The 25,283-nt window shown below is 43.4% G+C and overlaps 1 protein-coding gene across 1 annotated transcript in view; it reads right to left on the reverse strand.

Annotated features, from left to right (window-relative positions):
- The window catches only part of EFCC1 (EF-hand and coiled-coil domain containing 1), a 230,146-nt gene that overhangs the window by 66,907 nt on the left and 137,956 nt on the right, over window positions 1-25,283 (reverse strand). Inside the window, exon 3 of the mRNA XM_086938983.1 lies at window positions 2,613-2,755. Within this exon, the coding sequence (XP_086795109.1) occupies window positions 2,613-2,755 (143 nt within the window). The remainder of the gene's footprint in view (window positions 1-2,612; window positions 2,756-25,283) is intronic.

Genomic DNA, 25,283 nt, shown 5'->3' on the forward strand with positions numbered 1-25,283 from the left:
GGCACAGAGCAGACAGGCTTAACCTAGATGCAATGTCAAAAGTAATTATGCATTACTAAAATAGTAATAAAGTTGAAATACAAATTTCAAAATGAATTAATAGAATCGGGTAAAATGTAATAAACAAATTGACACCAAAATGACAAAGATCCAATAAGGAGAACTGGAGATATAATTTTTTAAGCGGGTAGGATATACTAACCAGGCTCATCCTAGTCCAAGATTTTAACTTCTGACTTTAGTTCTTTAAATCCCAATCCATAACTACAGTACACTCCTAAGCCCGCTAGGCCTTCAGGGGAGATACTTAGAGACTGACAGGGTGGCAGGCAGGAGGGACCAGTCCAGGTCCAGTTATAACTGGCAGTTACAGAAAAAGGCCTCTTCTAGATTTGTGTGTCTTTGTAGCTTTAACAGGAGGTCAGCCTTATGACTCTTGGAGTCCACTTCTTTATCCTGCGTATAAGACAGACAGCAGGTCCAGTCCCCTAGGGCTCTCCTTGGGTTGCAGACAGCAGATTCAGCCTTCTTCTGAACTTCCCTAGGTCTTGGATTGTTCTGGATTGGGTGCCTGGAGGTGCAACATTTATGCCTGGCATGAGCTGGTGGTGGAAATGACCCCTGGGGACATCCTAACCAACAGGGTATAAATTCCCAGGCCTAAACCTACCCACTCCTGGCATTTTCAAAATGGTTGAAGTCATCTGCCACACTAAACCTGGGCTCTGAGGGCTGGGAGTGTGTGTGGCGAGTGTGCTATGGCAATACTAGTGTCCTCCCACATCTAACACTAAAATCCAGTTTTAGGCAGTCCCTTATGATCCACTACCGGCGTAGCTGTTAACAGTTGGTAGCATCAACCCCATGACTAGTGTGTGGGGGATGGCCCAAAAAACAAAAGCAATCATTTTTTCCTGACATGATTTTTTATCTAGGGATAGACCTCTCCATTTTTTCATTTAACGTTGCAAAGAGCCAAGGGCAATTTCCTTGAGCTTTAGAAAACAGGCTGGCAGTTTCAGCTTTCTATCTTGAGAACTTGCACATTTTGGGGAATTAGAACAAGGAAATAAAGGGCAAGGGTGAAAGTGATACAGGAGTATTTGGGAAGGCAGTAGGCCAAGACAAAGTTGTATTATGAAGTGCAAGGATGTGATATCCGAGCTGGAGATTGTTTATAGGAAACTAACAGGATAATGTCATTTCAGGAACCAGAGCTAGTGAAGAAGTATTTGGGAAATGTTAGTAATTTAATGACTGGTAAATAGTGGAATTTAGTATGTTGTGTGAAGGTCAAGGACAGTGAAGGATGGTCAGAGGATGTAGACATTGGGAAAAGGTTGAAAAATAATGAACTTGAAAAATGGGGTGCTGTGAAAAAAAAGAGTGGAGTTGGGCAAATTCAGATGTATCAGATGATTGTGTGCGAGAAGGGTTTAGAGGTGTGCTGGGGTGAGCAGAGTTAGGTACATGCGACTTATGTTAAAGATTGTTATTTTTCCACATGTTCCAAAGATAGTTCTGTGTTATAGGGTTATTTTGGTTTCATTAAGGTGGTTGTCTTCTTAATATGGCGGAATGAGACGTAGGGCCCGATTCCAACTTTTGGTGGTGTGGGGGTGTGCGGCCCGCCACTGCCGCGCCCTGCACACCAAAAGTCACTGTTGCCTGCCTGTAAGATTACATGTTTTTGTAGTCTGCTGGGCGGTTTCCCCTGCAATGCCTTTGCAAAGGAGGCAGTGCCTTTGAATAAGGCACTGCAATGGGAACACCTCACAAGGTTCCTCAGGCATGGACTGTAGCGCCCATGCCGTGCAGGAACTGGTGTGCATGCACACTAGGGGGCACATCTTGTACCCCTGTGTGTGGATCCACAGGGTGCAGAGACACAAGGGGGCCATGCAGGGCCCCTTTGTTTCCTCTCCACGTGGGTTTTCATGACAGTGGAACCGCCATGAAACCCTGGAGGAGAGGAAACTCGTAACATGCTTGGCAGGACCACGGTGGTCCTGACAAGCATATTGCGGCCTCTGGCCTCTGCCAGGGAACTGTAGTTCCCTGATGGCGGTCCCAGGGCAGTCCGACTGCCCACGTTGTAATGGGGCAGTCGGACAGCCGGTGCGGCAGTGGCTGGACCACCACCACTGTGCCACCACAAGGCTGGCGGTCCTAGGCCCGCCAGACTAGTAACTAGACCCGTAGTGTCTTGGGTTAAATAATTAATTGTTTATGTGATTACATGTTTTTATGCACCTGCCAGAAGCATGACTTGTAGCAGTGTGAATGGCAGTGTTAGCGACATGTCTACATTTGTTTTAAAATGTTTAGGTGCACTAATTGCCACTGCGTTTGATGGAAGAAGTGAGCATATCGAACTGAGTACATTTAATCCTGAATTATCTATGCTGAGTTCGGAATCTCTGCTTCACATACAGACATATCATTCAGATTCCATATATAGTATACCAGTTTTTAATAGCTGTATGATATTGGTGACTTGATGTTTTATTACAAAGCCCCACCCAAAATGCCTTATTTCGGCTCATCGATTTGTAATCCATAGGAAAACACACATTAAAATCTATGAGTGATGAGTATGTTGACAATCCTACCAGTATCTGTCATTCCAGCATCGCCAGTGGGTGATCTTCGATCTTGTGATGCCGATGAGCAATATCGTCCATCGTTTGTAACATTCCCTGGTTTTTGTTCCATGAGGCCGCTTAGAGGAAGCTGAAGTTTCATGACCTCATTTCTGAAAGAAGAAGGAGGAAATAAACTGGTGTGAAAACATGGTCTAAATTAGTTCTTAATGCAGTCACAACAAGAAACATGTTCCTAGATGCAATAAGAATGGAATGTGTGCACAGTTTAGAAGCAAGAATTACATCAAATATAATTTATTACGTAGAAGTAGGTTAATTCTAAGCAGGATGTTGGGCATACAGATATACAATTAGAGGGCTCTTACAATACAAGCATTGGCAAATCCAGTAGGTCTGTCTTGAAGTTTGATTCCTGACTAACACATTGAAAACAGCCTTCTTTAGTAAAAAAAAAAAAACACAGAAAACTATTGCTTTCTTTATCTAATGAATATTTGCGCTTATGTACTTGAGCTGTAAAATAGTCCTTTAAGCACTGCAAACCAGGCATTCCAAAAGGAGTCAAAGAAGGGTGAACAAGGGAATTAGGGCGCACAAAAAACACAGTGTGTGAAAATGTGCTTATCACCGCAACATTTCTGCAGTGCACTAGATGAGGGATGCCAGCCCGCATCCCTTAATAAAACTTAAACAAAACAATGGTGCTGAGACCATGCAATACTTTGAGTCCACAAATTCAATCCAACAGTCGTCAATGTGTCAGTCTTTTCTTTATTTGCTGAACCTACGAACACCAGCCAACACCAGCCAACACGTGTTTCGTCTGTGGGTACAATAACCTGCGACTTCCTCAGGGCTTAAATCCGAATAATATGGGTTCCATCTGCATATGGCTATATACCGTGCAAAACCAAGTATAATGATGCTGTGTGCAAGCAACTGCGGAGTCACACCTCTCAAGTGTGAGCAGGCGTCTCCTATCCAGTACAGCGTCTTCTTTTCCGGTACAGCTATATAGACTTATGCAGATGGAAGCAATGTTATCCAGATTTAAGCCATGAGGGAGTCGAGGGTTATTGTACCCAAAGACGAAATACGTGTTGGCTGGTTTGGCTGGTGTTCGACACATTGCTATTACCTGTAATAATAACTACAGATATATCCAATGCTCCATTGTCAAAAATTTTGCAAGATTTTTCAGATGTTAAAAAACTGACAATGCCCTACAGTGCTCTACTAAAAGTAGGTGTTCCAGTTTCTAACCCTTTATCAGGAATTCAGGGGCGGGGTTATAACCTTGGTTGTCTTGTAAAACTTCTGATGGACCTCTATGACTTCAGAAATCTAATACCCAAAAATAAAATGCTATCAGAATGCTTGGAATCAGATGTGAGGGTGTTCATGCGATCTAGGGTTCTGGCATATATAAATGGGTGCCACCCCCATATATCCATTTCAACTCAAATATTCCTTGATGCTTCCGGTTACTGCTCAGTATTAGAGGGTCTGATTCAACGTGATCAGTGGGTGCTAGTCCTCAGCAGCCTATCATCCTGGGTGCTGGATTACCAAGGCACTGAAAAGGCGACTATTTGAAGCTTTTTTCCATGCATCTGCCTCCGGTGTAGCCAATCTGGTGTAGCCAATCACCAGGGTGACTTAAGTGTAAAGTGTCTTCCTTGGGACGCTAAAATGTTCATGTCTACTCTGATGATACAGCATACAGGCAGCTTTATTTCAGGATTTTCTAGAACCTAGATTAAATTTATGGTTGGATCATGAAGATGATTCTTTTCTTTGTCTACTCCCAGACAGTCTTACAACCCCTTTAATAGGGGTTGCTGCTGCCTTGAAGATTTCTCAAGTCCACACTCGAGCTCTTGTGAGCTGACACAGAGCTAGGTAACTGTTACCTTTCATTTTTTACAAATAAATTGTGTAACAAAAACCCTAATGTCTAGATGAACACTACAGAAAGTTTAAGACCTATGTGTATGGCTGTTTTGAGCCTTTTGTGTGTGCCACCCAATATGTATTTCTGGCAAACGCCAGTATAGGCTCTGAGCACACAGCCACCTCTCTTGGGCCTGCATGTGCACTCCATATAGGATGTTGTTCTATTAGGTGCTTACAGGCAACGCGATTTATCACATGACCGCAAGAAACCGGGGGACACTCGCCTTACATTGCAGCTGCCACATACATATAAACGCTCTCCTCCCCTGTAGCCTTGTCCCTCAGTTCTGCGGACTACAGGGGAGGGATATGAGGTTTGCCAGCGATTTCCCTTGACCAGTAAGTATCTGGATGAGTGTGATACAGGGAAATTCTCTCTTTTTGACTTATCTCTATGAGCATAAGGCCCCCCTTAATAAGTATGGAAGATTGAAACTCTGTTGTTTGCTTTAATATTTATTATTAATTCTTTGAGCATAAAGAACAACATTGATCCTATGCTCTTCAAGCTCTAAAAAGTACTACTCAGCTTTACGTACTTCATTTGCCCAATATAAATACCTCCCACAGTGTGTGACTACAGGAGGTGCTACCCCTGTTCAGACCAGGAATTGCAGGGATAACCTACATTAGGTAAAGGTATTTAACGATGTTTGGAATAATGCATGATTGTTCCACATGTGTTCACCCTCTGCAGGGCATGCTGTGTTATCTGCTGTGTTTGCTGTCACATGTGCCTCGATACAATGTATTGCTTGAACTACGACCGTGGGAATGTAAGTGGCATTCATGATATGTTATACTCAACTAAGAGCTTCTGTCTTTGCTCTAGGAAAAAAGATTTGCAATGTATGGAAAGGGAGGTAGATCCTCGCTTTATTTCTTGTCACTAGATTGGTATAGTGTAGGGATCCATTAAGAGCCCTGATGAATGCCAGATACAGTGTATTGCTATTGTGAAGGAGAAACAGGTTGGCAAAATGGGGGGACGGTTGGGTCATTATACTCAGTAACAACTTCTAAATTTCACTCTCAGTACTTTTTACCCATGCCTAAGGCAGTAACTAATAAAGTATTACTTTGTGGTTTACCTTAAGGTATTTTAATAGTTTTTAACTGGATCTCTAGAATGTCAACTAGAAGAATAATATTTGAAGAACTCCCTTTACAATCTCCTGAGGTCGAGTCCGCCCTAGCAGTACTATCATACCTGTGTAGGATGATGTGCCTGATGATGAAGCATGCCACATTACATGGGTGAGACCACCTCATCCAATATCTTAAAAGTGAGAGTAACTGCCTAGGGCGCAATGTACCCTTTTCCATCTTAAATGCAGTCACTGCGTTTTTTGGTGTTGATATTCAAAAAGGGCACAAATTAGTACTGTGCTCCAAGAGCTGCAGTGCGTTTGATGAAAAACCATTGGCTAGGACCCAAAAAGCCCTGCACCGCAGTGGTCGGTCCTTCTTGAGGCATTTGACCTAACTTAGGTGTGTTTGGTAGCGTCATCAGGAGCCTGTGACTTCGTTGGTGTCTCCATTAATAGACTGAGCAGAAAAGGCTAGGCTTCTATAATATTTCAGGAAATCTCAACCATGTCTTGGGCGTAGGTAGACAAATCATTTGTATCTATAATGCTGGGATTCAAGAATGATGTGGTTGGCTAACTTGATGCTCCTGGTGCGTTCATGTCACCTGGGAGATCTTGGATAGATTGCTTGTTACATACTGTGCAACCTTATGAAGGAACAAAAGATGAGGGAAATCAATAATATTGTTTGTATGTTTAAAGGAGAGCTGATTAAAAGTGGATTCCAATAATAATTTTAAGGAAAATCCAAGTCAAATCATTCCCAGTTTTGCCTCAAGTCTGGTATCCCATTTCCTTTAGAGGTGGACAAGCCACTGAAGGCTCGAGTCAGATGGCTGGCTCTAGCTCAGCTCCAGGTTATCTTCGAACCTCGAGCCAATAATGAGCTGATATGGTTTCTCCTGCCCCACTTACCACACTCGCCAACCATTTTCTAGAAAGCCATTTTGTTTCATCTTGATTTATTATGTAATACTATTGATGTAGCTCCTCGAAGAATTAAACACAAAGCATTGAACTTTGATGTACAACGGGAGAAAGAGACATCCATCTAGTTGCTGAATTGTACAACCAGCAACAGGGGCTCAGTCCCACCTTCCCTGCTTTACCAAAATGTGTGATCCATATTTCTTTTTTTGTGTCATAATATTTTATTGGAGATCAAAGATAGGCAATTTCATAGGATACAAGACAATATAGTAAATATAAATCAGTATGTGACAAATAATATACATCTGTAATATATTAAGGAAGAGGAAAAAAGGAGGAAAAGAGAAAAAAGGGGAGAAGGGGAAAAGCTAGTGATCCATATTTCATGCAGACCTCTTTTCCTTTTTCATCACATTTGAGACCGCCTTAAAATAAATCAGTTCATAGTGTTAACTGGACAAACACCTCTCTTTCAAATGTTGTAGTACACTTCACTCTTGCTTCATCTGTAATAAAAAAAACTAGACAACCTAAGGGACACATATGGCAAATAACGTGCCCCTTGGTTCACTAACTGCATCATCGCTAGGGCAGGAAGAGGGCATATGTAGAAACCATCACTTCTTAAAAAATGTCTCTAAATGCAGTAAAAATGTCTAATGCTCTAAAGTAAAGTGGTTCTGCAAATTAACCCCATGCATGCTCATGACGGAGCCGCTCCGTCATGAGCCGCGGTTGCGCTGTGCTCATGACGGAGCGGTTCCGTCATGGCCCTGCCGCCGCGCCTGCGCGGCGCGTTCTATTGAGCGGGCGGGGCCATGACGGAACCGCTCCGTCATGAGCACAGCGCAACCGCGGCTCGTGACGGAGCGGCTCCGTCACGAGCATGCGAGCGCCGCTCCCCCCCCCCTAGCGCTGCGGCGGAATTGGCGCCGCATCGAATGGGTTAATAAAACAACCACTTTTTTAAAAAAAACATTGAAGACCCTTTATTAGATTTTTAGATGATATTTATTGCATGATGTGGATGACGCTTATTGCATGATGTACATGCCAAAATAGTCAATGGCTCGGCTCGTGTTATGGCTCTTAGAGCCAAGCCATACCCTTGCCTCGGCTCTGGCTCGGTTTTCTCTCTTATTTTGCTGGCTCGCCCACCTTTAGTTTCCATCTCCAAATGTGTATTATACACACACAAAAAAAGAGTATGTTCGGTAAGCAGCGGAATTAAATGTTGAGGTCTGCCTGGGGATATTAGTTTCACCCATGGGCTGCTGAACAAATCGTTTAAAACACTACAATTTGAAACAAAATTCTTTTTTTCAGGTCAAGCGAACGAACCAACTTAAATAAATGGTTTCAGGACGATCCCGCACCGTGCGCGGTTCCCACCATTTCCTGCGACCTCTGAGGTGTCGAACAATATTCCATATGTAGCCAAATGAAAAGCGAGTGCCAAGTTAAAGAGATAAACGTCACGGAGCGCTTTTGTTCACTCCGCCACAGCTGCTGCCGGTACAAAGCTGGGCGCTTCGACGCAGGGGCCTTTCAGAGCCAGGCAAACAAGCCAAGAACTGTCAGAAAATACATTTCTTTAGAAAACGTCTCCAATGAGAGCTGGGGGGGTTTGTAGGGTCCAAGAAGAAGAAACTAATAATGCGGCCTGCCCAGGAAAGAAACCGGGTCGCGGTTTTCAATTTGCAGTATTTATTATTAACCTGGAAAGGGCTGCCTTTCAGTGGAAATCACAATAATCCTCATTATTTATTTATTTTTATTATTATCAGTTTTCTATGGCGAAATGGTGCTCTCTCAGAAGCCAGCCTGCCACCGGCGTAGCTCACTCAGATGCAATATTCGTGGTACCCGAGGTGTGGAGGTGTTGTGCAATTTTTGGATGACAGGCCTGTCGTTTATCACCTCTGGCTTCTCACGCCTGATACTTGGGAGGAATACAGAAATGCTGGTGAGAAATGAGTTCCATGTTTGCTTCCAGCGGAAGAGACATGTGTGCTTTAGGAAAAGGTTTTAACAGCGGATGGACGGGCCTGCAGCCAGTTGGGTGTGGGCCAGGCACGGTCAGGCAGGTGGAGGCCTTCCCCCTCCAGCCCTTTCCACAACGCGTGCTCATTACACATGACATTCACTGCTTCAGGGCTAATGCAGCACACAGGCCAGGCTGCGCTGCATGCGTTTATATAATATTTGTATATATGCACGAGTGTGTCAATCGTTTGTTAAGAGGCCCAAGTCACGTGTGAAACCTTCATATAACAGTCGTGACTTTTCAGTCAAAGCAGGTTGCATTATGGGACTTGTAGTGGCACATTTAATGCTGTAGGAGTGAGCACCAAAAAAAAGCCAGCAAATGAAAGTTTTGTTGACTAAAAAGCCAGAGTAGGCCGAATGTGTATACATAGGGGGATTAAATTGGAATAAAAGCACAAAAAAGTCCCTGAATCGCAAAACTGAAAGTGGAAGGGCACAGGGATGTGAGGGGGAACCAACACTTGGGGAGAGCGCAAGAAAACACAAAAAATTCCCATTAAGTACTAAAAGTGGAAAAAAATAGTTCCTTGAATGTGAGCAGTGGAAGAATAAAAGGCATCCAGTAAAAAGGTGGTTAAAGAATCTATGTTCCAGGGGTGGGACAAACCACTAGGAACAGAAACCGACCCTGGCAGATTGCTACTCAACCGCCTCCCTGGGAGCGGGGGGTGGGGGTGCTAGTGGGGGTGGGGTTGCTAGTGAGCTTCCGCTTTTGTTACAGGGGGCCTATATTTCAGCACTGGTGCAAAACCGACTCCCAGTAACAAAACTGCCCGACAGGTATAAAACCGGCCCACCGGGGAAACGCCCGGTGCCTGCTACCGCCAGTAGACAACAACGGACACAAATGCAAGGAGCTCTTCAGCATCGTCAAAGAGCTCTCCAGCCCCAGCGCCGGAAACAACGACATCACTCCCTCACAAGACCTCTGCGACTCACTCGCCTCGTTCTTCCACAGCAAGATCGCAGACATACACAACAGCTTCGGCGAACAGTCCACGCACCCAACCATACAACCAACGCCCCCCACCACCACCTTCCGCGCCTGGACCCCAGTCAGCACAGAAGACACCATCCACACGAGGAACACCATCCACTCTGGATCGCCAACCGACCCATGCCCCCACCACGTCTTCAACAAGGCTGACTCCATCATCGCCCCTCAACTCTGGGACATCATCAACTGCTCCTTCAACACCGCCACCTTCCCGGAGAGCTGGAAGCATGCCGAGCTCAGCGCCCTCCTGAAGAAACCATCGGCAGACCCCACCGACCTCAAGAATTACCGCCCCATCTCGCTCCTCCCCTTTCCAGCCAAAGTCATCGAGAACACCGTCAACAGACAGCTTGCCGCCTTCCTCGAGACAAACGGATCCCTTGACCACTCGCAGTCCAGCTTCCGAGCCAACCACAGCACCGAAACCGCCCTCATCGCAGCCACTGACGACATCCGAACCCTGCTCGACAACGGGGAAACAGCAGCCCTCATCCTACTGGACCTCTCCGCAGCGTTCGATACTGCCTGCCACCGCACCCTAGTACAACGCCTCAGCAACGTCGGAATCCAAGAGAAGGCACTGGAGTGGATCATCTCGTTCCTTGCCGGAAGAACCCAGAGAGTCCGCCTCCCCCCATTCAGATCCGAGGCCACCGAAGTCATCTGCGGCGTACCACAAGGGTCATCACTCAGCCCCACCCTCTTCAACGTGTACATGAGACCCCTCGCAGCCATCACAGCCTCAACATCATCTCCTACGCCGATGACACCCAGCTGATCCACTCCCTCACCAACGAACCCGACACCGCCAGAACCAACCTACATGAAGGGATGAAAGAAGTAGCCGAGTGGATGAAGAACAGCCGCTTGAAACTGAACTCAGACAAGACGGAAGTCCTCATCCTTGGATCATCACCGTCCTCCTGGGATGACTCCTGGTGGCCCCCGGCCCTAGGCAGCGCACCCAAACCAATGGACCACGCTCGCAACCTGGGCTTCATCCTGGACTCCTCCCTATCGATGACCAGACAAGTCAACGCCGTCTCATCATCGTGTTTCAACATCCTACGCAAGCTCCGTAAGATCTTCCGATGGATCCCCACCGAAACCAGGAAGACGGTCACCCAGGCACTTGTCACAGCAGACTGGATTACGGAAACACCCTCTACACCGGTACCACAGCCAAACTGCAGAAAAGACTCCAACGCATCCAGAACGCCTCCGCTCGGCTCATCCTGGACATCCCCTGTCACAACCACATCTCCAGACACCTGAAAGACCTGCACTGGCTCCCCGTCGGCAAAAGAATCACGTTCCGCCTCCTCACCCACGCACACAAAGCCCTCCACGACCTAGGCCCTAGGTACCTCAACAGCCGCCTGACCTTCTACACTCGCCAACTACGATCGACCAGCCACGCCCTCGCCGCCGTTCCACGCATTCGAAGACCCACCATTGGAGGAAGATCCTTCTCCTACCTGGCAGCCAAGACCTGGAATTCCCTCCCAAACCACCTCCGTCTTACCCAAGACCACCTCTCCTTCAGGAAGCAACTCAAGACCTGGCTGTTCGAGCAGTAGCGGACGCCCCCCCCCCCCCCCCAAAGTGCCTTGAGACCCTCGGGGTGAGTAGAGCGCTATACAAATTTCTTGATTGATTGATTGATTGAGTTTGGCCCTGGGGCAAACACAAGAAGAGGAAGGAAAGCCATTGAATTTGAATAAGAAGCAAGAAAACAAGAATGACCCGAAAGCAAACAAAATGATAAGCAATGGGCTGACACTAGTGCTTAATTTGAGCTAGTGGTTGCAGGTGGGGTCCAACAGCACTCAGTTCTGGGGAACTGCATTTATCTTTTGTTATCATACTTTGAGCAGGAGAGAGAAAAACACAAAGGGAAAAGAAGGAGGAAGGTAAAGGCTGTAAAACTGTGACAAAGGGAGGAAGTAGCAACCAGCAAGCATGAGATAAAGGGACAGGGAGTGTTGGGTGGTGTATTAAACAGTCATGAGGTAGATTCAAGACTGCACAGCCTTGGACATTCGAGCACCAGCACTGTTACAAAAAATGTAGGACGAGAAGAAACGAGATGAAACAATGTCAATTCTATCTCCATGTAAATCAAATTTCTTGATTGCCTATTGCTCAGATGTCCTTGTTTAAATTATCTTTCCAACATAGCCTTTGAGATCCAATGCTCTTGGAAAATATCTGCTTTTAAAATAAGTCATTTAAAATATGAGAGCTGCCTATACATTCTCAAGATACATACATACACATGCTTCCCATATGCGTGCATGTACAAACCTACCTAGCAAAACTTAGAGCGTGGGAGAGGTGCCTTGGCATCAGCAGCCTTAAGTATCGTCAGAGGGTTTGTTACAAGGCTGATGTAATTCCCACTCAAGTGGAAGTGGACAGTGGGACGCCAAAACACACATATTTATTTTATGGGTAATAGAATATTCCTGGGAAGTATTTCCAAAGTACTTAGTTGCTAAGTGAGGTTTGAGGAACTTGTCAAATAGTTTCCAAAGACAGAGTGATCGTAAAAATATCTATAAATCACAAGCAATGTGCATTAAGAACTGTATATACTGGAATGTAAAGATATACAAAAAATCTCTATATACAGTGTTGTAATGAGAGGTCAAGAGTTCAAAAATCTTATGGGAAGGGGATCTCTTAGTTTACTTCTCCCAGATCACACATGGGTTCCATTTATTTCCATTTGATTCTGGCCCATCTGAGGGTTCTCAGCCTTACGGACTTTTTATTGGTTACAATATAGTTCTCCCGGTTTTAGAACATGGATTTCATCCAAATTTTAGTATGATCTGCTTAGTAATGCATTAGACAATATATTTAACTATTTCTGAGATGCGTGTTTGTTCTTGTTGTATAAATAATGATTTGCATTATGTTTCCATACTTCACTTGGTTGTGCTATGTTTGCTTTCCAGTTTTTGTTGTGTTCAAATGATGCACAGAAAAAAAAGTTTGCCACCATGTCTCCTTCCCTTTTCATGCTCCGCCCTCATGTCTGTTAGCACCTTCCATGCTGTTTCACCCCTCAACAAATTATTTTCATGGGTAATTTATTTTGGGGGCAGTGCATATGAAAATTACCAAAACACATTAACGCCTTAACCGCGGCTATTTTCCCGCCGCGGTACGGGCGTTCTATTAGGTGGGCGGGGCTGTGTCGGCCATTGGCCGACGGCAGCACTAGCGAGGTAGTGCTGCCGCCAGCACCACGCAAGGGGTTAAATGGAAACTCACACTCTGTTTTCTTCCCTTTTTACCGCAATAGCTGACACACAGACACAGTCAGTGGTGGCTCCTCCACTATGATGGAGGAGCCTCCCCCCATGTGAAAAAAAAAATGATTATAACATAACGTTATTATCATTTTATTTATGGTACTGGCACGGGTTTAAATAAGAGGCGGGCGGGGCGGACTGGGATGGAGCAGTGCTGGCCTGTGCTGGTCTGTTAGCCAGCAGGGTGAGAAGTGGTATGTGCACATAAGCGCGTGTGCCGGTTTGGTCGGTTGTCTCGGGCTGGCCAAACCGTCATGCGCACTTCACATGTTCTCCACTCAGGCTGCATTACAGTCTGGGTGGAGAACATGCCCAGGCTCCCATTCCATCTCTGAGCACCGAGCAACGGCGCTCAGACCAATCACAACACAGCTATCCACCTGTCTCTCATTCCCTGCCCGCCCACCACCACGGCCCCATAGCAGCCGCACCTGGACACAGTTAAAGACTCAAGCACACACACAAGCAGGCACAGAAAGGTAGATACACCTGTCCTTTCTAAGAATACTATAACTCAAATACACATGTATATTTCTTGCATGGGGTTTTGTTTTTTGCAGTTTTATATAGGGCAATTTCGACCCAAAGGTATTGAAGTGCTTTACATGAGCACCAGTTACATTATACAAAGACACATTAATATTTTTTTTTAAGCACTGAGAGATAAATGAATTCTCCCAGAATCACAGGATGTTGAGCCAACACCAAGACTTGAACATGGTTCTCCAGTTCCACAGTTGGCAGCTGTGGCAGTTAGCCACACAGTCTAAATGTTTGGGTATTGCATTGTAATTCCATTTGTGTAGTGATTACTATCCCTGCCAAGTCATTGAAGCACTTTACGGTGCCTAGCACTCTGCTTCAGAGCCCCAGGGTAGTAGATGAAACTGAAGTAAGTGCATGAAATATTTTCTTTGACAGCACATGACTAATCCCAATTTCCAATAATAACCAAGGACTATCTATTATCACTAAAGAGAGCCATTAACTGCAGCATCTAATTGAACTTGACTTCAATAACGTTTATTGATGTGATAGTCAAAAGAGTTTACAATATTAATTATGAGTGTGTTAAGCAAAGTTATGCCTGGAAAGCATAGACTTAGTCTTGTCGCAATCCTGATGAGATCTCTACAAGACCTGTAAGTTCTCATGATAAAGTACCGCCATAACAATGCTAAGGCTAGATCACAAGTGGCCTAGAAAAATGCCTGTACTTCCCTGACCACGAATCCGGTCTGGGGCCGTCGTCAGAGCTGTTTAACCGCATCTCTGCTGCGGTCATTTTTGCGCTGCACAGCTTTTTTACAAAAGCTGCGTTACATGACGAGGTCAGCTCGTCATCCGCATCGAAGGGGCTAATGTATCCCTGCCTTGACACGCTTGCATACCAGGCAGATACATAAGGCCTAAGGCTCTCACCTGTCTTGATCTTTTGTCCTTGGGAATCAGCAGCGATCTGGAAGACGATGAAACATAAGAGTATTAATAGTGCCTGATCCTTGATGAATGTGTGACTGCAGAATGGGAAACAGTGGTTTCAACGCGGATGTTACCACGCAGGTAGGTAACAACGCGGTCATTACAATGACCATGTTGTTACCACACGTGGCTTTAAATCGCAAGTCGTTTCTACGACTTGCGCTAGGTGGCGTGCAACACCAGGGAATGTGTTGTATTTTAAATCCAACACATTCCCTGCTGTTGCGCTAACTGGAGTAGGAATAGTAATTTATACTATTCCTAAGTCCAGCGCGCCATCTAGTGCAAGTCGAAGAAACGACTTGCAATGTAAAGCCATGCGTGGTAACAACGCAGTTGTTGTAACAACCACGTTACCTACCATGTGGTAACACCACGAGTTGTAACGAGACATATTCCTACATAATGCACTAGGCTCCAGACTTGTATGACCCTCGAAAAAGTCTGATTAAGGATAATCCCTAAGGACAGAAGATCAAGACAGGTGAGAGCCTTAGGCCTCACGTATGTGCATGGTATGCATGTGTAGCAAGCCAGGGAAACATCAAACAGCCCTGATTAAGGATGAGACCCGGATAGGCTCTTAGTATGAGCCAAAACATGTTGCCATTCACATAGCAGGGTTAATTGAACAATTATGTTCAATAAGAACCCAAAATAAACTTTTTATTCATACCCCAGGTACGCGAAAAATAAAGAAATTCCGTTGGGTACACCTGCATGTATATGAAAATCTTTTTCTTTCTTTCCATATCCCTGCTTATACAGTCAGATTTTATCCAAGAACTCCAATTTCTTTGCAGTTGAGTCTGCCCTGGTGGTATCACCCTGCCAGGGTGATGATAGGCGCCGATGATGAAGCATGTCACGATAAAGTGAGTGAAGCGTCTACTCCAGTATCTTTGGATACCAAAGAGGTGCTAGGAAGCGGATTCTTCCTAGAAAAGGATCCTTACCTTTCTTCTTTTATCTTTTTTTTCCTGGTCCAGTTGCTCTTCGTGTGAGAGCATGCATTTGAAAGAGTCAGGATCATGGGGGTAGCTCGACATAAGTTAAACATGGTGTAGAATGTTGGGTTGAATATATTTAGGATGAGCATTTTCTCCCTACATGGATGCCCCACATCTAAGTGACAGTCCACCTCAAGTCCTCACCTACATCTCAGACCTTCCATATAGAAGGTGAAATTATCCAATGTATCACTAGCCGAACTATCTACAAAAGCTGTGCAAGTGCATAGATAGGTCACTTGGAAGTAAAACGCTGAATGCAAATCACACATGGAAAGGACCTACCTGTATTTTTGGCAAACCTTACCAACTTCCCAATGGACAAATCTCTCTTAAGCCATTCAGTCACCAATTGTCAGAACTACCATATTGACTACTGTTTGGCAGGGATGACAATTCGTGCACTCTTGTGGATTTAATTTGCGAATTTTGGCAAGTCAGGCATGATAAAATGCAGTGAATCCTCATAAATGTTGAATTTGGTGCAGGAAGGACCACATTCTGCACCTAAGTCCTCATTTTCACAAGGAATGCTCAGAATTGGAGGTATTTTCGGCTGCCAGTTCTTACCACACCCCAGGTATGGGTATTTACCAGGTTCATCAAATACCTCCCCACCTCCCCCATCCGACTCACTCAGAAGCAGGTCCTTAAGTTTGATTTCTTTGAATATGAGGTGGAGAAAAAAAACTAAACACGAAGGACGTTTAGCCGGGCAAAATTCAAATAGAAAGGTGAAAAAAATATGATTGGTAAATGAATTATTTCTGTTTACAAATAACAAATGTTAATACAGATGTGACAATTGTAAGAATGTGAAAAGTAAATTTGCCAACAAATGTCTTACAAATGTCTCGAATGTGCTCACTCCACCGAAGCAAATAGAAGGATATTTTCAATCGATCATATCTGTCAAATTTTGCCAGTCAGAAATGCTATCTTTTAATCCCATATGTATGGTACAGAAATTCAGCCCTGAGTTCTGTGCATGTTGGAGTTCCCCAGTGGGAAAGGCTCCCCAGTGACTCTTTATGTAGGCGAGCCTCTCTTTCAAAACTTTTCATTAGAATTCATAAAACAGACATTATTCAGACAGTGTCAGACACTTCTCAAAGGCAGGGAGCAGTGAATAAATAGCACGTTTGACTGGGCAAAGATCATAGAGAGAAGCAGCTCTTGGGAAGGGCCTGTCAGGCCACCCGTGTGGCAAGGTTTCCATGGCGATGGGCAAACAGCTGCCATTCATCCAGGCCCTTTGTGTCGGGCAAGTGGCCTCCTCGAGGCAGGGAGACGTCAAGGGTACAGAGTTTGCTAAGTCGGAGGGCTCGAAGTAATGGCCATAACTTTCTCGCTTTTAATTAGCCCTCGTCTCATTGTGCGCAGACAAGCACCTGGAGAACAGAGTAACTTTGGTGTCAGTAACTCAAAGTGCATTAAACCCAACGGCAATGCCTTGCATTTGGAGAACCATTTTTATTAGGATAATAAAAAACACAAGAAACTGACTTTTATATCCACTTGAAAGATGAAAAAAAAATCAAAGGGACACTCCTTCGCATTTTCTTTTGACATTCATTCACCAAAGTGACCCATCAAGGTCTTTTATTTTTATTTTTATGGACCAGTCCTTCGAATCTTGAACGCCGCCATTCGCGTTCTCTTACAAACACATTGTGACAACTTTAAGCCACACACATGTATGTCAGAGAGCAGGTCCCATGCCTCGCTCACATATCTTTAATGTGTGGGTGGGTGGTCGAAAGGTGCAGTAGGGAAGATATTCCTTCACCCCAATGCCCATGTGACTTGTGCAAGTACTCTGGTACCTAAGGGCTTGTACTACTATGCAAATATCTATTGTATGGTATGCGAGGCCTTCTAGAAAAACATGATTGAGTGGCAGTGGCATTTTACGCAAGATTACGAATTTACTGGATTTTCCTCACTTGTCACGTAATCAATCCGCCCTCTACTGCATAACTGGCAGAACTGAAAAAAATAGTTTTTAGCCAACTGATCAAAATTACCTCAAAATGCACTACAGATGGTGCGGCATAGTGCTAGACAATTTGCAAATGTTAACTGTTCAGCTTCCAATTGGTGACACTAGTTTTTAAACGCTAATAATGAAGTGAAAATCTACCCTGAGAGTAAACATGGTTCTGACTTAGGAAATGGCTGTTCTCTGCAGCATCAAAACAATCCTGATTTAAATGTAATACAAGGGAAACAAAGAAGGCTTGGGTCTGTATACTATCTGGCCTAGACCACTCAAATTGAAACAACAAAAATATTGGCCAGGCAGATTGATTATAACAACAAAGTCTGGTACCACTTATCCAATTGATTGGGTAAGTGGTACCAGACTTTGTTGTTATAATCAATCTACCTGGCCAATATTTTTGTTGTTTCAAATTAAATGTAATACAGACAGGACAGACCTAATGGTTACTTCTTTGTAATGAAAATGTTTTGCTCCATCATTTGCACAAATTCATATTCCACAACAGGCACAGTTCTCAAAACAGCAATTATTTTAAGAGTGCGGAAAAGTTGCAAACATGTTGCTTCTCTTTCGAAGGCCATTTGGCTTGAATCTTAGGCTGCCTCCTATCAACACACTTTATAAATATATGCAAATTAAAACACCTTTCTTCAAGATGGAAGAGGGGCTTCTAGAGTTTCATATAGTGTGGACGCCGAGGAAGGCCAACACCTAAAACATATTGTAAAACATGTCTGGGGACGCAGAATAAAACCGACACACCTTTTATCACCTTATAAGTGCACATCTATGCTTGTGGGTGCACATTGTTTAACATAAACGTTTTTACTTTGGGACTACGAAGGGGCAGTATGAATGAAATGATATTCCCATGCGCCCATGCGCTATACAAATATGTTGCTGAGTACATTTCAATAAGATCAATAATATCCGGTACATATTTGTTTCTTATGAAACTTTTCTATCCTGCTCAGTGTTGTATCAATGTTTGTTAAATTAACAAACTAATGAGATATCACTGTCACAGAGTGTGCTGCCTTCACTGCACAATGTGTATCCCATTACCGCATAATTTAGTTACCTTGCCTCATAATGTGTTCATCCACTGCCTTATAATTCTAGAGGACCTGGCTATGCTATGCAATGTCAAGGAGCTCATGCAAATTGCTGCCGGCTTTCGAAGTGTGATTCTACTCTCCAGGAACAAAATAATTTTCAAAAATGTCCCACCCATGCAATACGGTTGTTTGGGAGTATTTAAAGTAAACATGAAATATGGGGTAGTGCCACCTTTTAAAGCAGGTATTTTGTTGAGGCCCTGTTCAAAAATACCTTTAAAAAGCTATTTTTATCCTCCAAGCTCCAATCCAAGTTAGCTAGGGGAGCAATGAGCCTTACGTCAGCAAACATGGTGTGGTTAAAACTGAGAGAGCCTTTAGCAGCCTCCTTTCCATTGGTTGGCAAAAACCTCACTATAAAAGATTACATTTTCCCCATGCAAGTTTAATCTTAAATATTTGCGCTTATATTGATGTATATTGCAAGCATCTCAGCAAGAATGCTCTAGAGAGGTTAGATTAGCAGTTCATTGGACGTTTATGAAGTCTTAAGTCGTCAGTGAGATGGTACAAGAGGTCATGTCAGTTACATAGGTGTGCTTAGAATGATCATGGTGTACTTTGCTCAAATGGCATCCCCTGTTAAGGAAGTGGTCATGTAACATGGAAACCTTCCAGTAGCAAAAGCTAGACTTGGAGGCCCATTACGGTCGAGCAGGAAGAAGGCTGAGCTCAGGGTGAGGCAAAGTGAATGAAAGGTGGTTGAGCAATAGTGGTAATGAATATATGAAGCACAGGGAGAAAGGTCAGGAGAAATAATAAAATTAAGTCAGCGGAGAAGCGTTGGCACAGGCTGGAGCAGCAGTGGGCAAATCTGGTCCCAGAAATCTGTGAGTTATTTCAGTATAAAGTTTCAACCTCAAATACCTCCTTCTCCCTTAAGACAGTTTGGGTCAATGAAAAGATGTCAAAAGAGGGGGTCTTTTTTTAGATTCTGTGAAGTTTATATCCTTTGTAAGACTCTGAACCTACATTTCTTGTGTATGTTAAAGTGGACCCATTAGTCATAAAGTTCCTGGGCATGACCTCAGGGAAATTAGACTAAGTCTCTCTCTTGTAGGGGACACAAACACAAATATTGATGCAACCTTACAATGTTAATTGTTAGCTATGTAACTCTCTCCCTTCAGGGAACATCTTACTTAATGTCTTGGTCTATACAATTAAAGAATACATTTGAATGTGTAAAAGAGGACCAGTTACCCTGACCGCCCAACAAATTATTTCTTGCCAGACCATCACTCATACCATACCTCTGTTTGCCCTACTATTCTACACCCCCTCAAGGCTTTCACCACACACCTTTGACCTTTTTTCTACAATCCCTTAAAGATCCCCATTTACCCCACTTCCGTCCCTTCAAACTACCTCTCCCCTGAGGCACCAATGCTTTGTAGCTCTTTCAGCAAGTCACAATCCTAATGCGCTACTCCATCACCACATACATGACTGTGCTTCCCCGGTTCCAGGACAAGTTTGCCTTTTTGTGCTAGAATCGAGGCATCCTAAAGGCAATGGGAAGAATTTGCTCTGGATACAATAAGAAATAGTCATTGAATCAGTGTATTTTTCCCTTCATCAAATTTAGGACCTTGCTTCCAAGGAAAATGACGTCAAGTACTGGATTCTTCTCTAAAATATTGTGTTCTTGTTCACTGTAGGTCAATATTCAGGTCTCTGGCTTTGAAGAAGAGGAGAAGATTATTGACAAGTAGTACCGTGTTTGAATTTGAAGTGACGGAAAGGAGTCAAGCTCTGACCTCTGTGACATGACCATTCCCGCGTTTAACATGGTTGCACACTGGTAGCAGATGACATCATGTACAAGTGTGATAGTGGCAAAACAAGGGCTTAAAAGCCCCAAATAAGGTTTAGAAAGTGGGTACAAAAAAACACTGAACTTTACTGTAAAAAAAATCTCTTTTACGTACAGATCAACTAAGTTTGTGTTTGACATGCTGGGGAAGTTTTTCACCAAAGTCGTATTAGGCGTACTTTCTACATGAGTAACAGAAAAAATGGCCACTGCTGGAAGAACCACTGGGTTTCATGAAGGCCTTCCCGATTGTCAGTCAATATGTTGTTTGGGCACAGCTGACCGGGGAGTGTATTAGGCAGGTGTGTATAGATATCAACCTCTGTTTATGGACTTAAGAGATTGGGACTGTACTTATGGACATTATGGAAAAAGTGACAGTGGTAGGGAGTTGATAACTCAGTTGTGCAGTTAAGAGCTCGCCTTCACCCAGACCCATGACTCTGGATGAAAATGTTTCAAACATGGTAGTTGCACATAAACATGTGAAAAACAGCAATCTGCTCCAAGGCTGTATTCGGGCCACTGTCTTCTTTGGAGTGTAGTTGAGTGCTCTACCAAATATTTTATGCCTTGCAGTTCCTCAGATATTCGATTTTTTTCTGGGTGATATTCCTCTTTATTTATTGCATTTTCGTTGTAGTTATACATTAGGTTGCATTACAACCAAGGACGTCTGCGCTTTTTTCTTGGAAAACAGGCTCATTGGATAGCATGTTGATTCACTACTGGAGAAAATGTTTATTATCTGAGGATTGTCTATTCATAGGATTTAAATAGGGCACACTCACTACCTCTAAGACTGTATAGGTCTGGCATTGGCTGACAGCGTTTTGGCTTTGTCAAATGCATGCTTTACGTTGGTGTGATTTTTGAAAAAGGTTATTGTTTGATAAATAAAAGAAAGAATAAAAAAGAAAAAGTGCAAGATTGAATTCATAATATAAGTATTAACGCTGAGAAGGTGGAAAAATATACAAAGATGAGCAGTAAAACAGTAAAAAAAGAAATTAGCATGTGCCTAGAACACCTGATGATGGCATAAAAAGAAATGGTGCTAATCAAGAAACAGTTTTGATTAATCCATTACTGTTCAAGACATCTTAAGGTGCATAAGGTGGACAAAATATCTTAACTAGGGTTTATGAAATGCACCCTGACCTTTATGGGCCTTTATACGAATTAATTAATTAGGCAGACATGTAAGGAGGAGAAGGTGGTTGTGCAGGACATAAGGATGAACACAAAGTTAGCCACCAAATGGAGTGGGTCAGATATGTTTTAATCTAAAACTATGAAGGGTTCTGAACTGTATTTGTACATTGCTTACCCCCTTTCTACCCATGTATACAGCATTTATACACCAAACTGATATTTAGTCACTCAACAAAAATGTGGTGTGTCTGAAGGGTTAAATAAATAATTGTACATCTCTGGACATCAATTCAGCAACAAGTCACGGGGAGTGGGAGTGGGATAATGGACCTTTTGACATCTGTTAACAAGTAAGTATATTCCCTCAGCAGTCCCTTTTTGCTTCCGAGGGGCTGGATAGATTAAACCCAGATCTGTAAGGGGTGAATGTTTGATTTGTTCAGCATTCCGTGCATCATTTGTTCTTTTTGCTTTTGTCACTCTAAGTTGGCAGGGTATGCCCAGACGTGGGTCCAGTGCTCACTGCCCCACTGGGTTCAAGCTAGCCTGGCTGATGAGGGGTAATGCCTCGAAACCAGTCCCAGAATGCTTGTTTATGGTCCAGGGAGAACTTGGCTTGGCAGATCAGGCTGGACTGTTCCCATGGGGAGCAGGGTCAGGACTGATTTGCATATGGCTGGGTCCGAACTGGGGTGGCGTGGTGAGCAAACAAATGATGGATTAAACCCAGATCTGGGACTGGGGGTGAATGTTTGATTTGGTCAGTATTCCGTCCATCATTTGTTCTTTTTGCTTCTGAGGGGTTTGCGGTAGGGAAAAGAGCAAAAACTACAGAAAGTAAAGAAAGATTGCTCTTGGATTTCTATTTATTTCTTTTTCCCTCACTGCCTTTGGATCCCTGCAACAAGGAGGAGCAAGGTCAGTGCCAGAGATACCAAACGTCACTCTTGAGGTAGTAGCTGCTACCCCTCTGCTTCCTCAGATTGGCATCCATGGTTCTTTTATGCGTTATAGTGGGTACCCGTGGTCTCTGGTGGAACACCTCATGTAAACCAAGGAAACATGCACGAAAACGCTGAAAGTGCTTCCGAAAATGAATATTATAGGTAGCCAAACGCTTCTATCAATCAAAGCAAGTGGCCAGGTATCTGTTCAGTTACCGATAGTTCAGTCAGATAATTTTAGTTATTATTACTTAGTAATTAGGTTCTGTTACTTTAGGATGTAAATAAGGGGTTAACAAAAGGGCCTAATTTACATTTTTCAGTGTAAATTTGGTCTTTTGCTCTAGTGGTTTTCAACTGTGATATTACAGACCATGTTTACTGATTTCTAACAATAAAATGTTTTTATGCAATACCAGTGAAAATAATGTCAGTTAGTAACCTTATTTAGAATAAGTGTACTTATAAACACACATCATACGAATATTACTACAGTGCAAAAGTCAGGTTCCATGTTATTAACAAAGTAGGAAGAATGTAAATAAAAGACACTGTTGACTGCCTCCGGATTGTATGTTACAATGACTTTACAAAGGCAAATGTCTCTGCTAATAGTCACAAAGCCTCTACCATCGGATTTCATCCCTTCTCTTCTGGTTTAATTTAAATACCACCCTTTATGGCTAATTCACTTGAAAACAGTATGGCATAAACCATATATGCAAAGACACATTGAGTAATATACTGATTATTACTGTGCTTAAGGGAGAGAAGTGATCATGCCTGACTCAAGGTTGTGTCTCCAATGAGACATCGTCCCACCTCATACTCACGCAGGGTGATAAATAGTATATTACACTGCACATCTGCGCCTATACTACTTACTTTAGAATACTGAAAAATAATTTTGGGATGAGTGGTAGTCTTTTCCCCAGAAGCAAACTGTGGAAAAGCTTAAAATTGGTCCAATTAGAACATCTGTGATTTAACAGCTTAAGAAACTGCTGCCGACAATAGATCCTTTCTGCAAACTGTGGAGCACCAAGGACAACCAACTGTTCGGGAGAAAACAGATGTTTCGAGCCCCCGACCTACACTATTACAATGCAAACTATATTTATTTATACAGACCTTTTGCGATTAAAAAGACATATTGGAACAACATTTCTGACATGTGTAGGAAGCAGATTTGGAAGTGGGCGTCTTAATGACTGCAAGCTGAGAATGGGAATGCTTGGGTTCTCGTTCATGTGACATCATCAAAAAACGCTCCTTCCCCAAAGTAAACAAGCGGGCAACTGCGTCCAAAGTTCACACGTCCTCGGCGCTCAATAATGATGTCATTGCGTTTCCGTTCGGCTCCCACCCCTGTAATAACTCTATGATACCCTAGGTGAGGTTTTCATCTACAGATGTGAGACCATTCGCAGATGCTCCTGTGAATGATGGCAAACATCAAGCCCAAACCCTTAAATTTGTATATAATTATGCAAAGAAAGTTTGGAAAGGGGGCTTTTTCTATGCAATGTTTTAATTAGAACAACAAGGCAGTCAATATTGCTGTGGTTGCTGGGCAGCAGCTTGAACATCCCTTAACAGGATGTTAGCCAAAGTGTGTCCCAATTCACAGAGGTGCTCCCAGCTAAAATAACCAACATGTAGGCGGAGGCAGCTGCATGGGCCAACTGAGGCCTCATAAGTGTGCCTTTTCCGCCTCTTGTTGTCCGTATCCTAGCTACATTTTGGTCTATATTTGATGATTTTGTTAAAGCACCAAATGCTTTACGACTCTTGAATCTAAAATGCCATAGCTAAAAGGGAAAGCCTTGAGAAACTTGTAGCTAAGTTTGGGTAAGTGACCGGTTGTTGGCACTCTTAAAGGAGTATTGGGGTGTACTCAAGAAAAAGTGGAGGATTCCAGACCTGTCAATCACAGATTTTGACCAAGTAAGGAGAGTCCTGTGGGTCGTACTACATCTTCTGACTTTCTAGACTGAATTGGCTAAGTGCCTACAGCATTATCTATGTTCATAGTATCAAGTCGACATTCTGGACATCCTTGTGAAAGAAGTGAAATAGAAGCCTGTAGGAACCTTTCCAAATAGGAGGTTCTGCCCTCAAAATCTAACCTGCAGAGCTGTATTTCTTAACTAAAGTCTGCTGAAAAATCGATCACATCAACCAAGTGAGGTACAGATGAAAGGGATTGTCTTATTGAACTCAGAAAATACTAACATTAGTGCTAAAGGTTAAATACTAGAATTAATAGAAAGATTCAGCATGGTCGACCTAACCGTTGAGCTAACTACTAGGAAAGCCTTTTATTGAGTGATGCAGTTGTAAGCTCACCCGCTTTGCTTTATATATAGCATTATGTGATAATTAAAATATTAATACAGCAAGCTTTTTGGTAGTTTCTGTTTAATGAACTAGGTTTAATATAGAAGTACCCATTCCCGACATGTTTTTTCCAGTTTTTTGAGAGTCAGTTTGCTTTGGAATTTGCTGTTTCATGGGTTGGCTCCGATGAAGCACGAGGCCTTTTCTCATGTTATATGTCCCTGATTCTGAGGTTAAAACAGATGCATCAGCACAGGTCACTGTTGGGCTTGCTTGACACCCTTGGGATAAACTGTAGGAAATAACAACAATGAGAGTTTTGGGGGTATCTCTGTGTAAGAGCTGGACAAAGCCCAGGAAACAGCCTTCGAAGCTGAAAGTAGATGTCCCTTATCAGGCAGCTGCACACACTCATTCCCCACAGGACAGTGCTCAGATCACACTGTGCATAGATAAGCACA

This window comes from Lissotriton vulgaris, chromosome 9, assembly GCF_964263255.1.
Source record: "Lissotriton vulgaris chromosome 9, aLisVul1.2, whole genome shotgun sequence".
Classification (NCBI taxonomy): Eukaryota; Metazoa; Chordata; class Amphibia; order Caudata; family Salamandridae; genus Lissotriton; species Lissotriton vulgaris.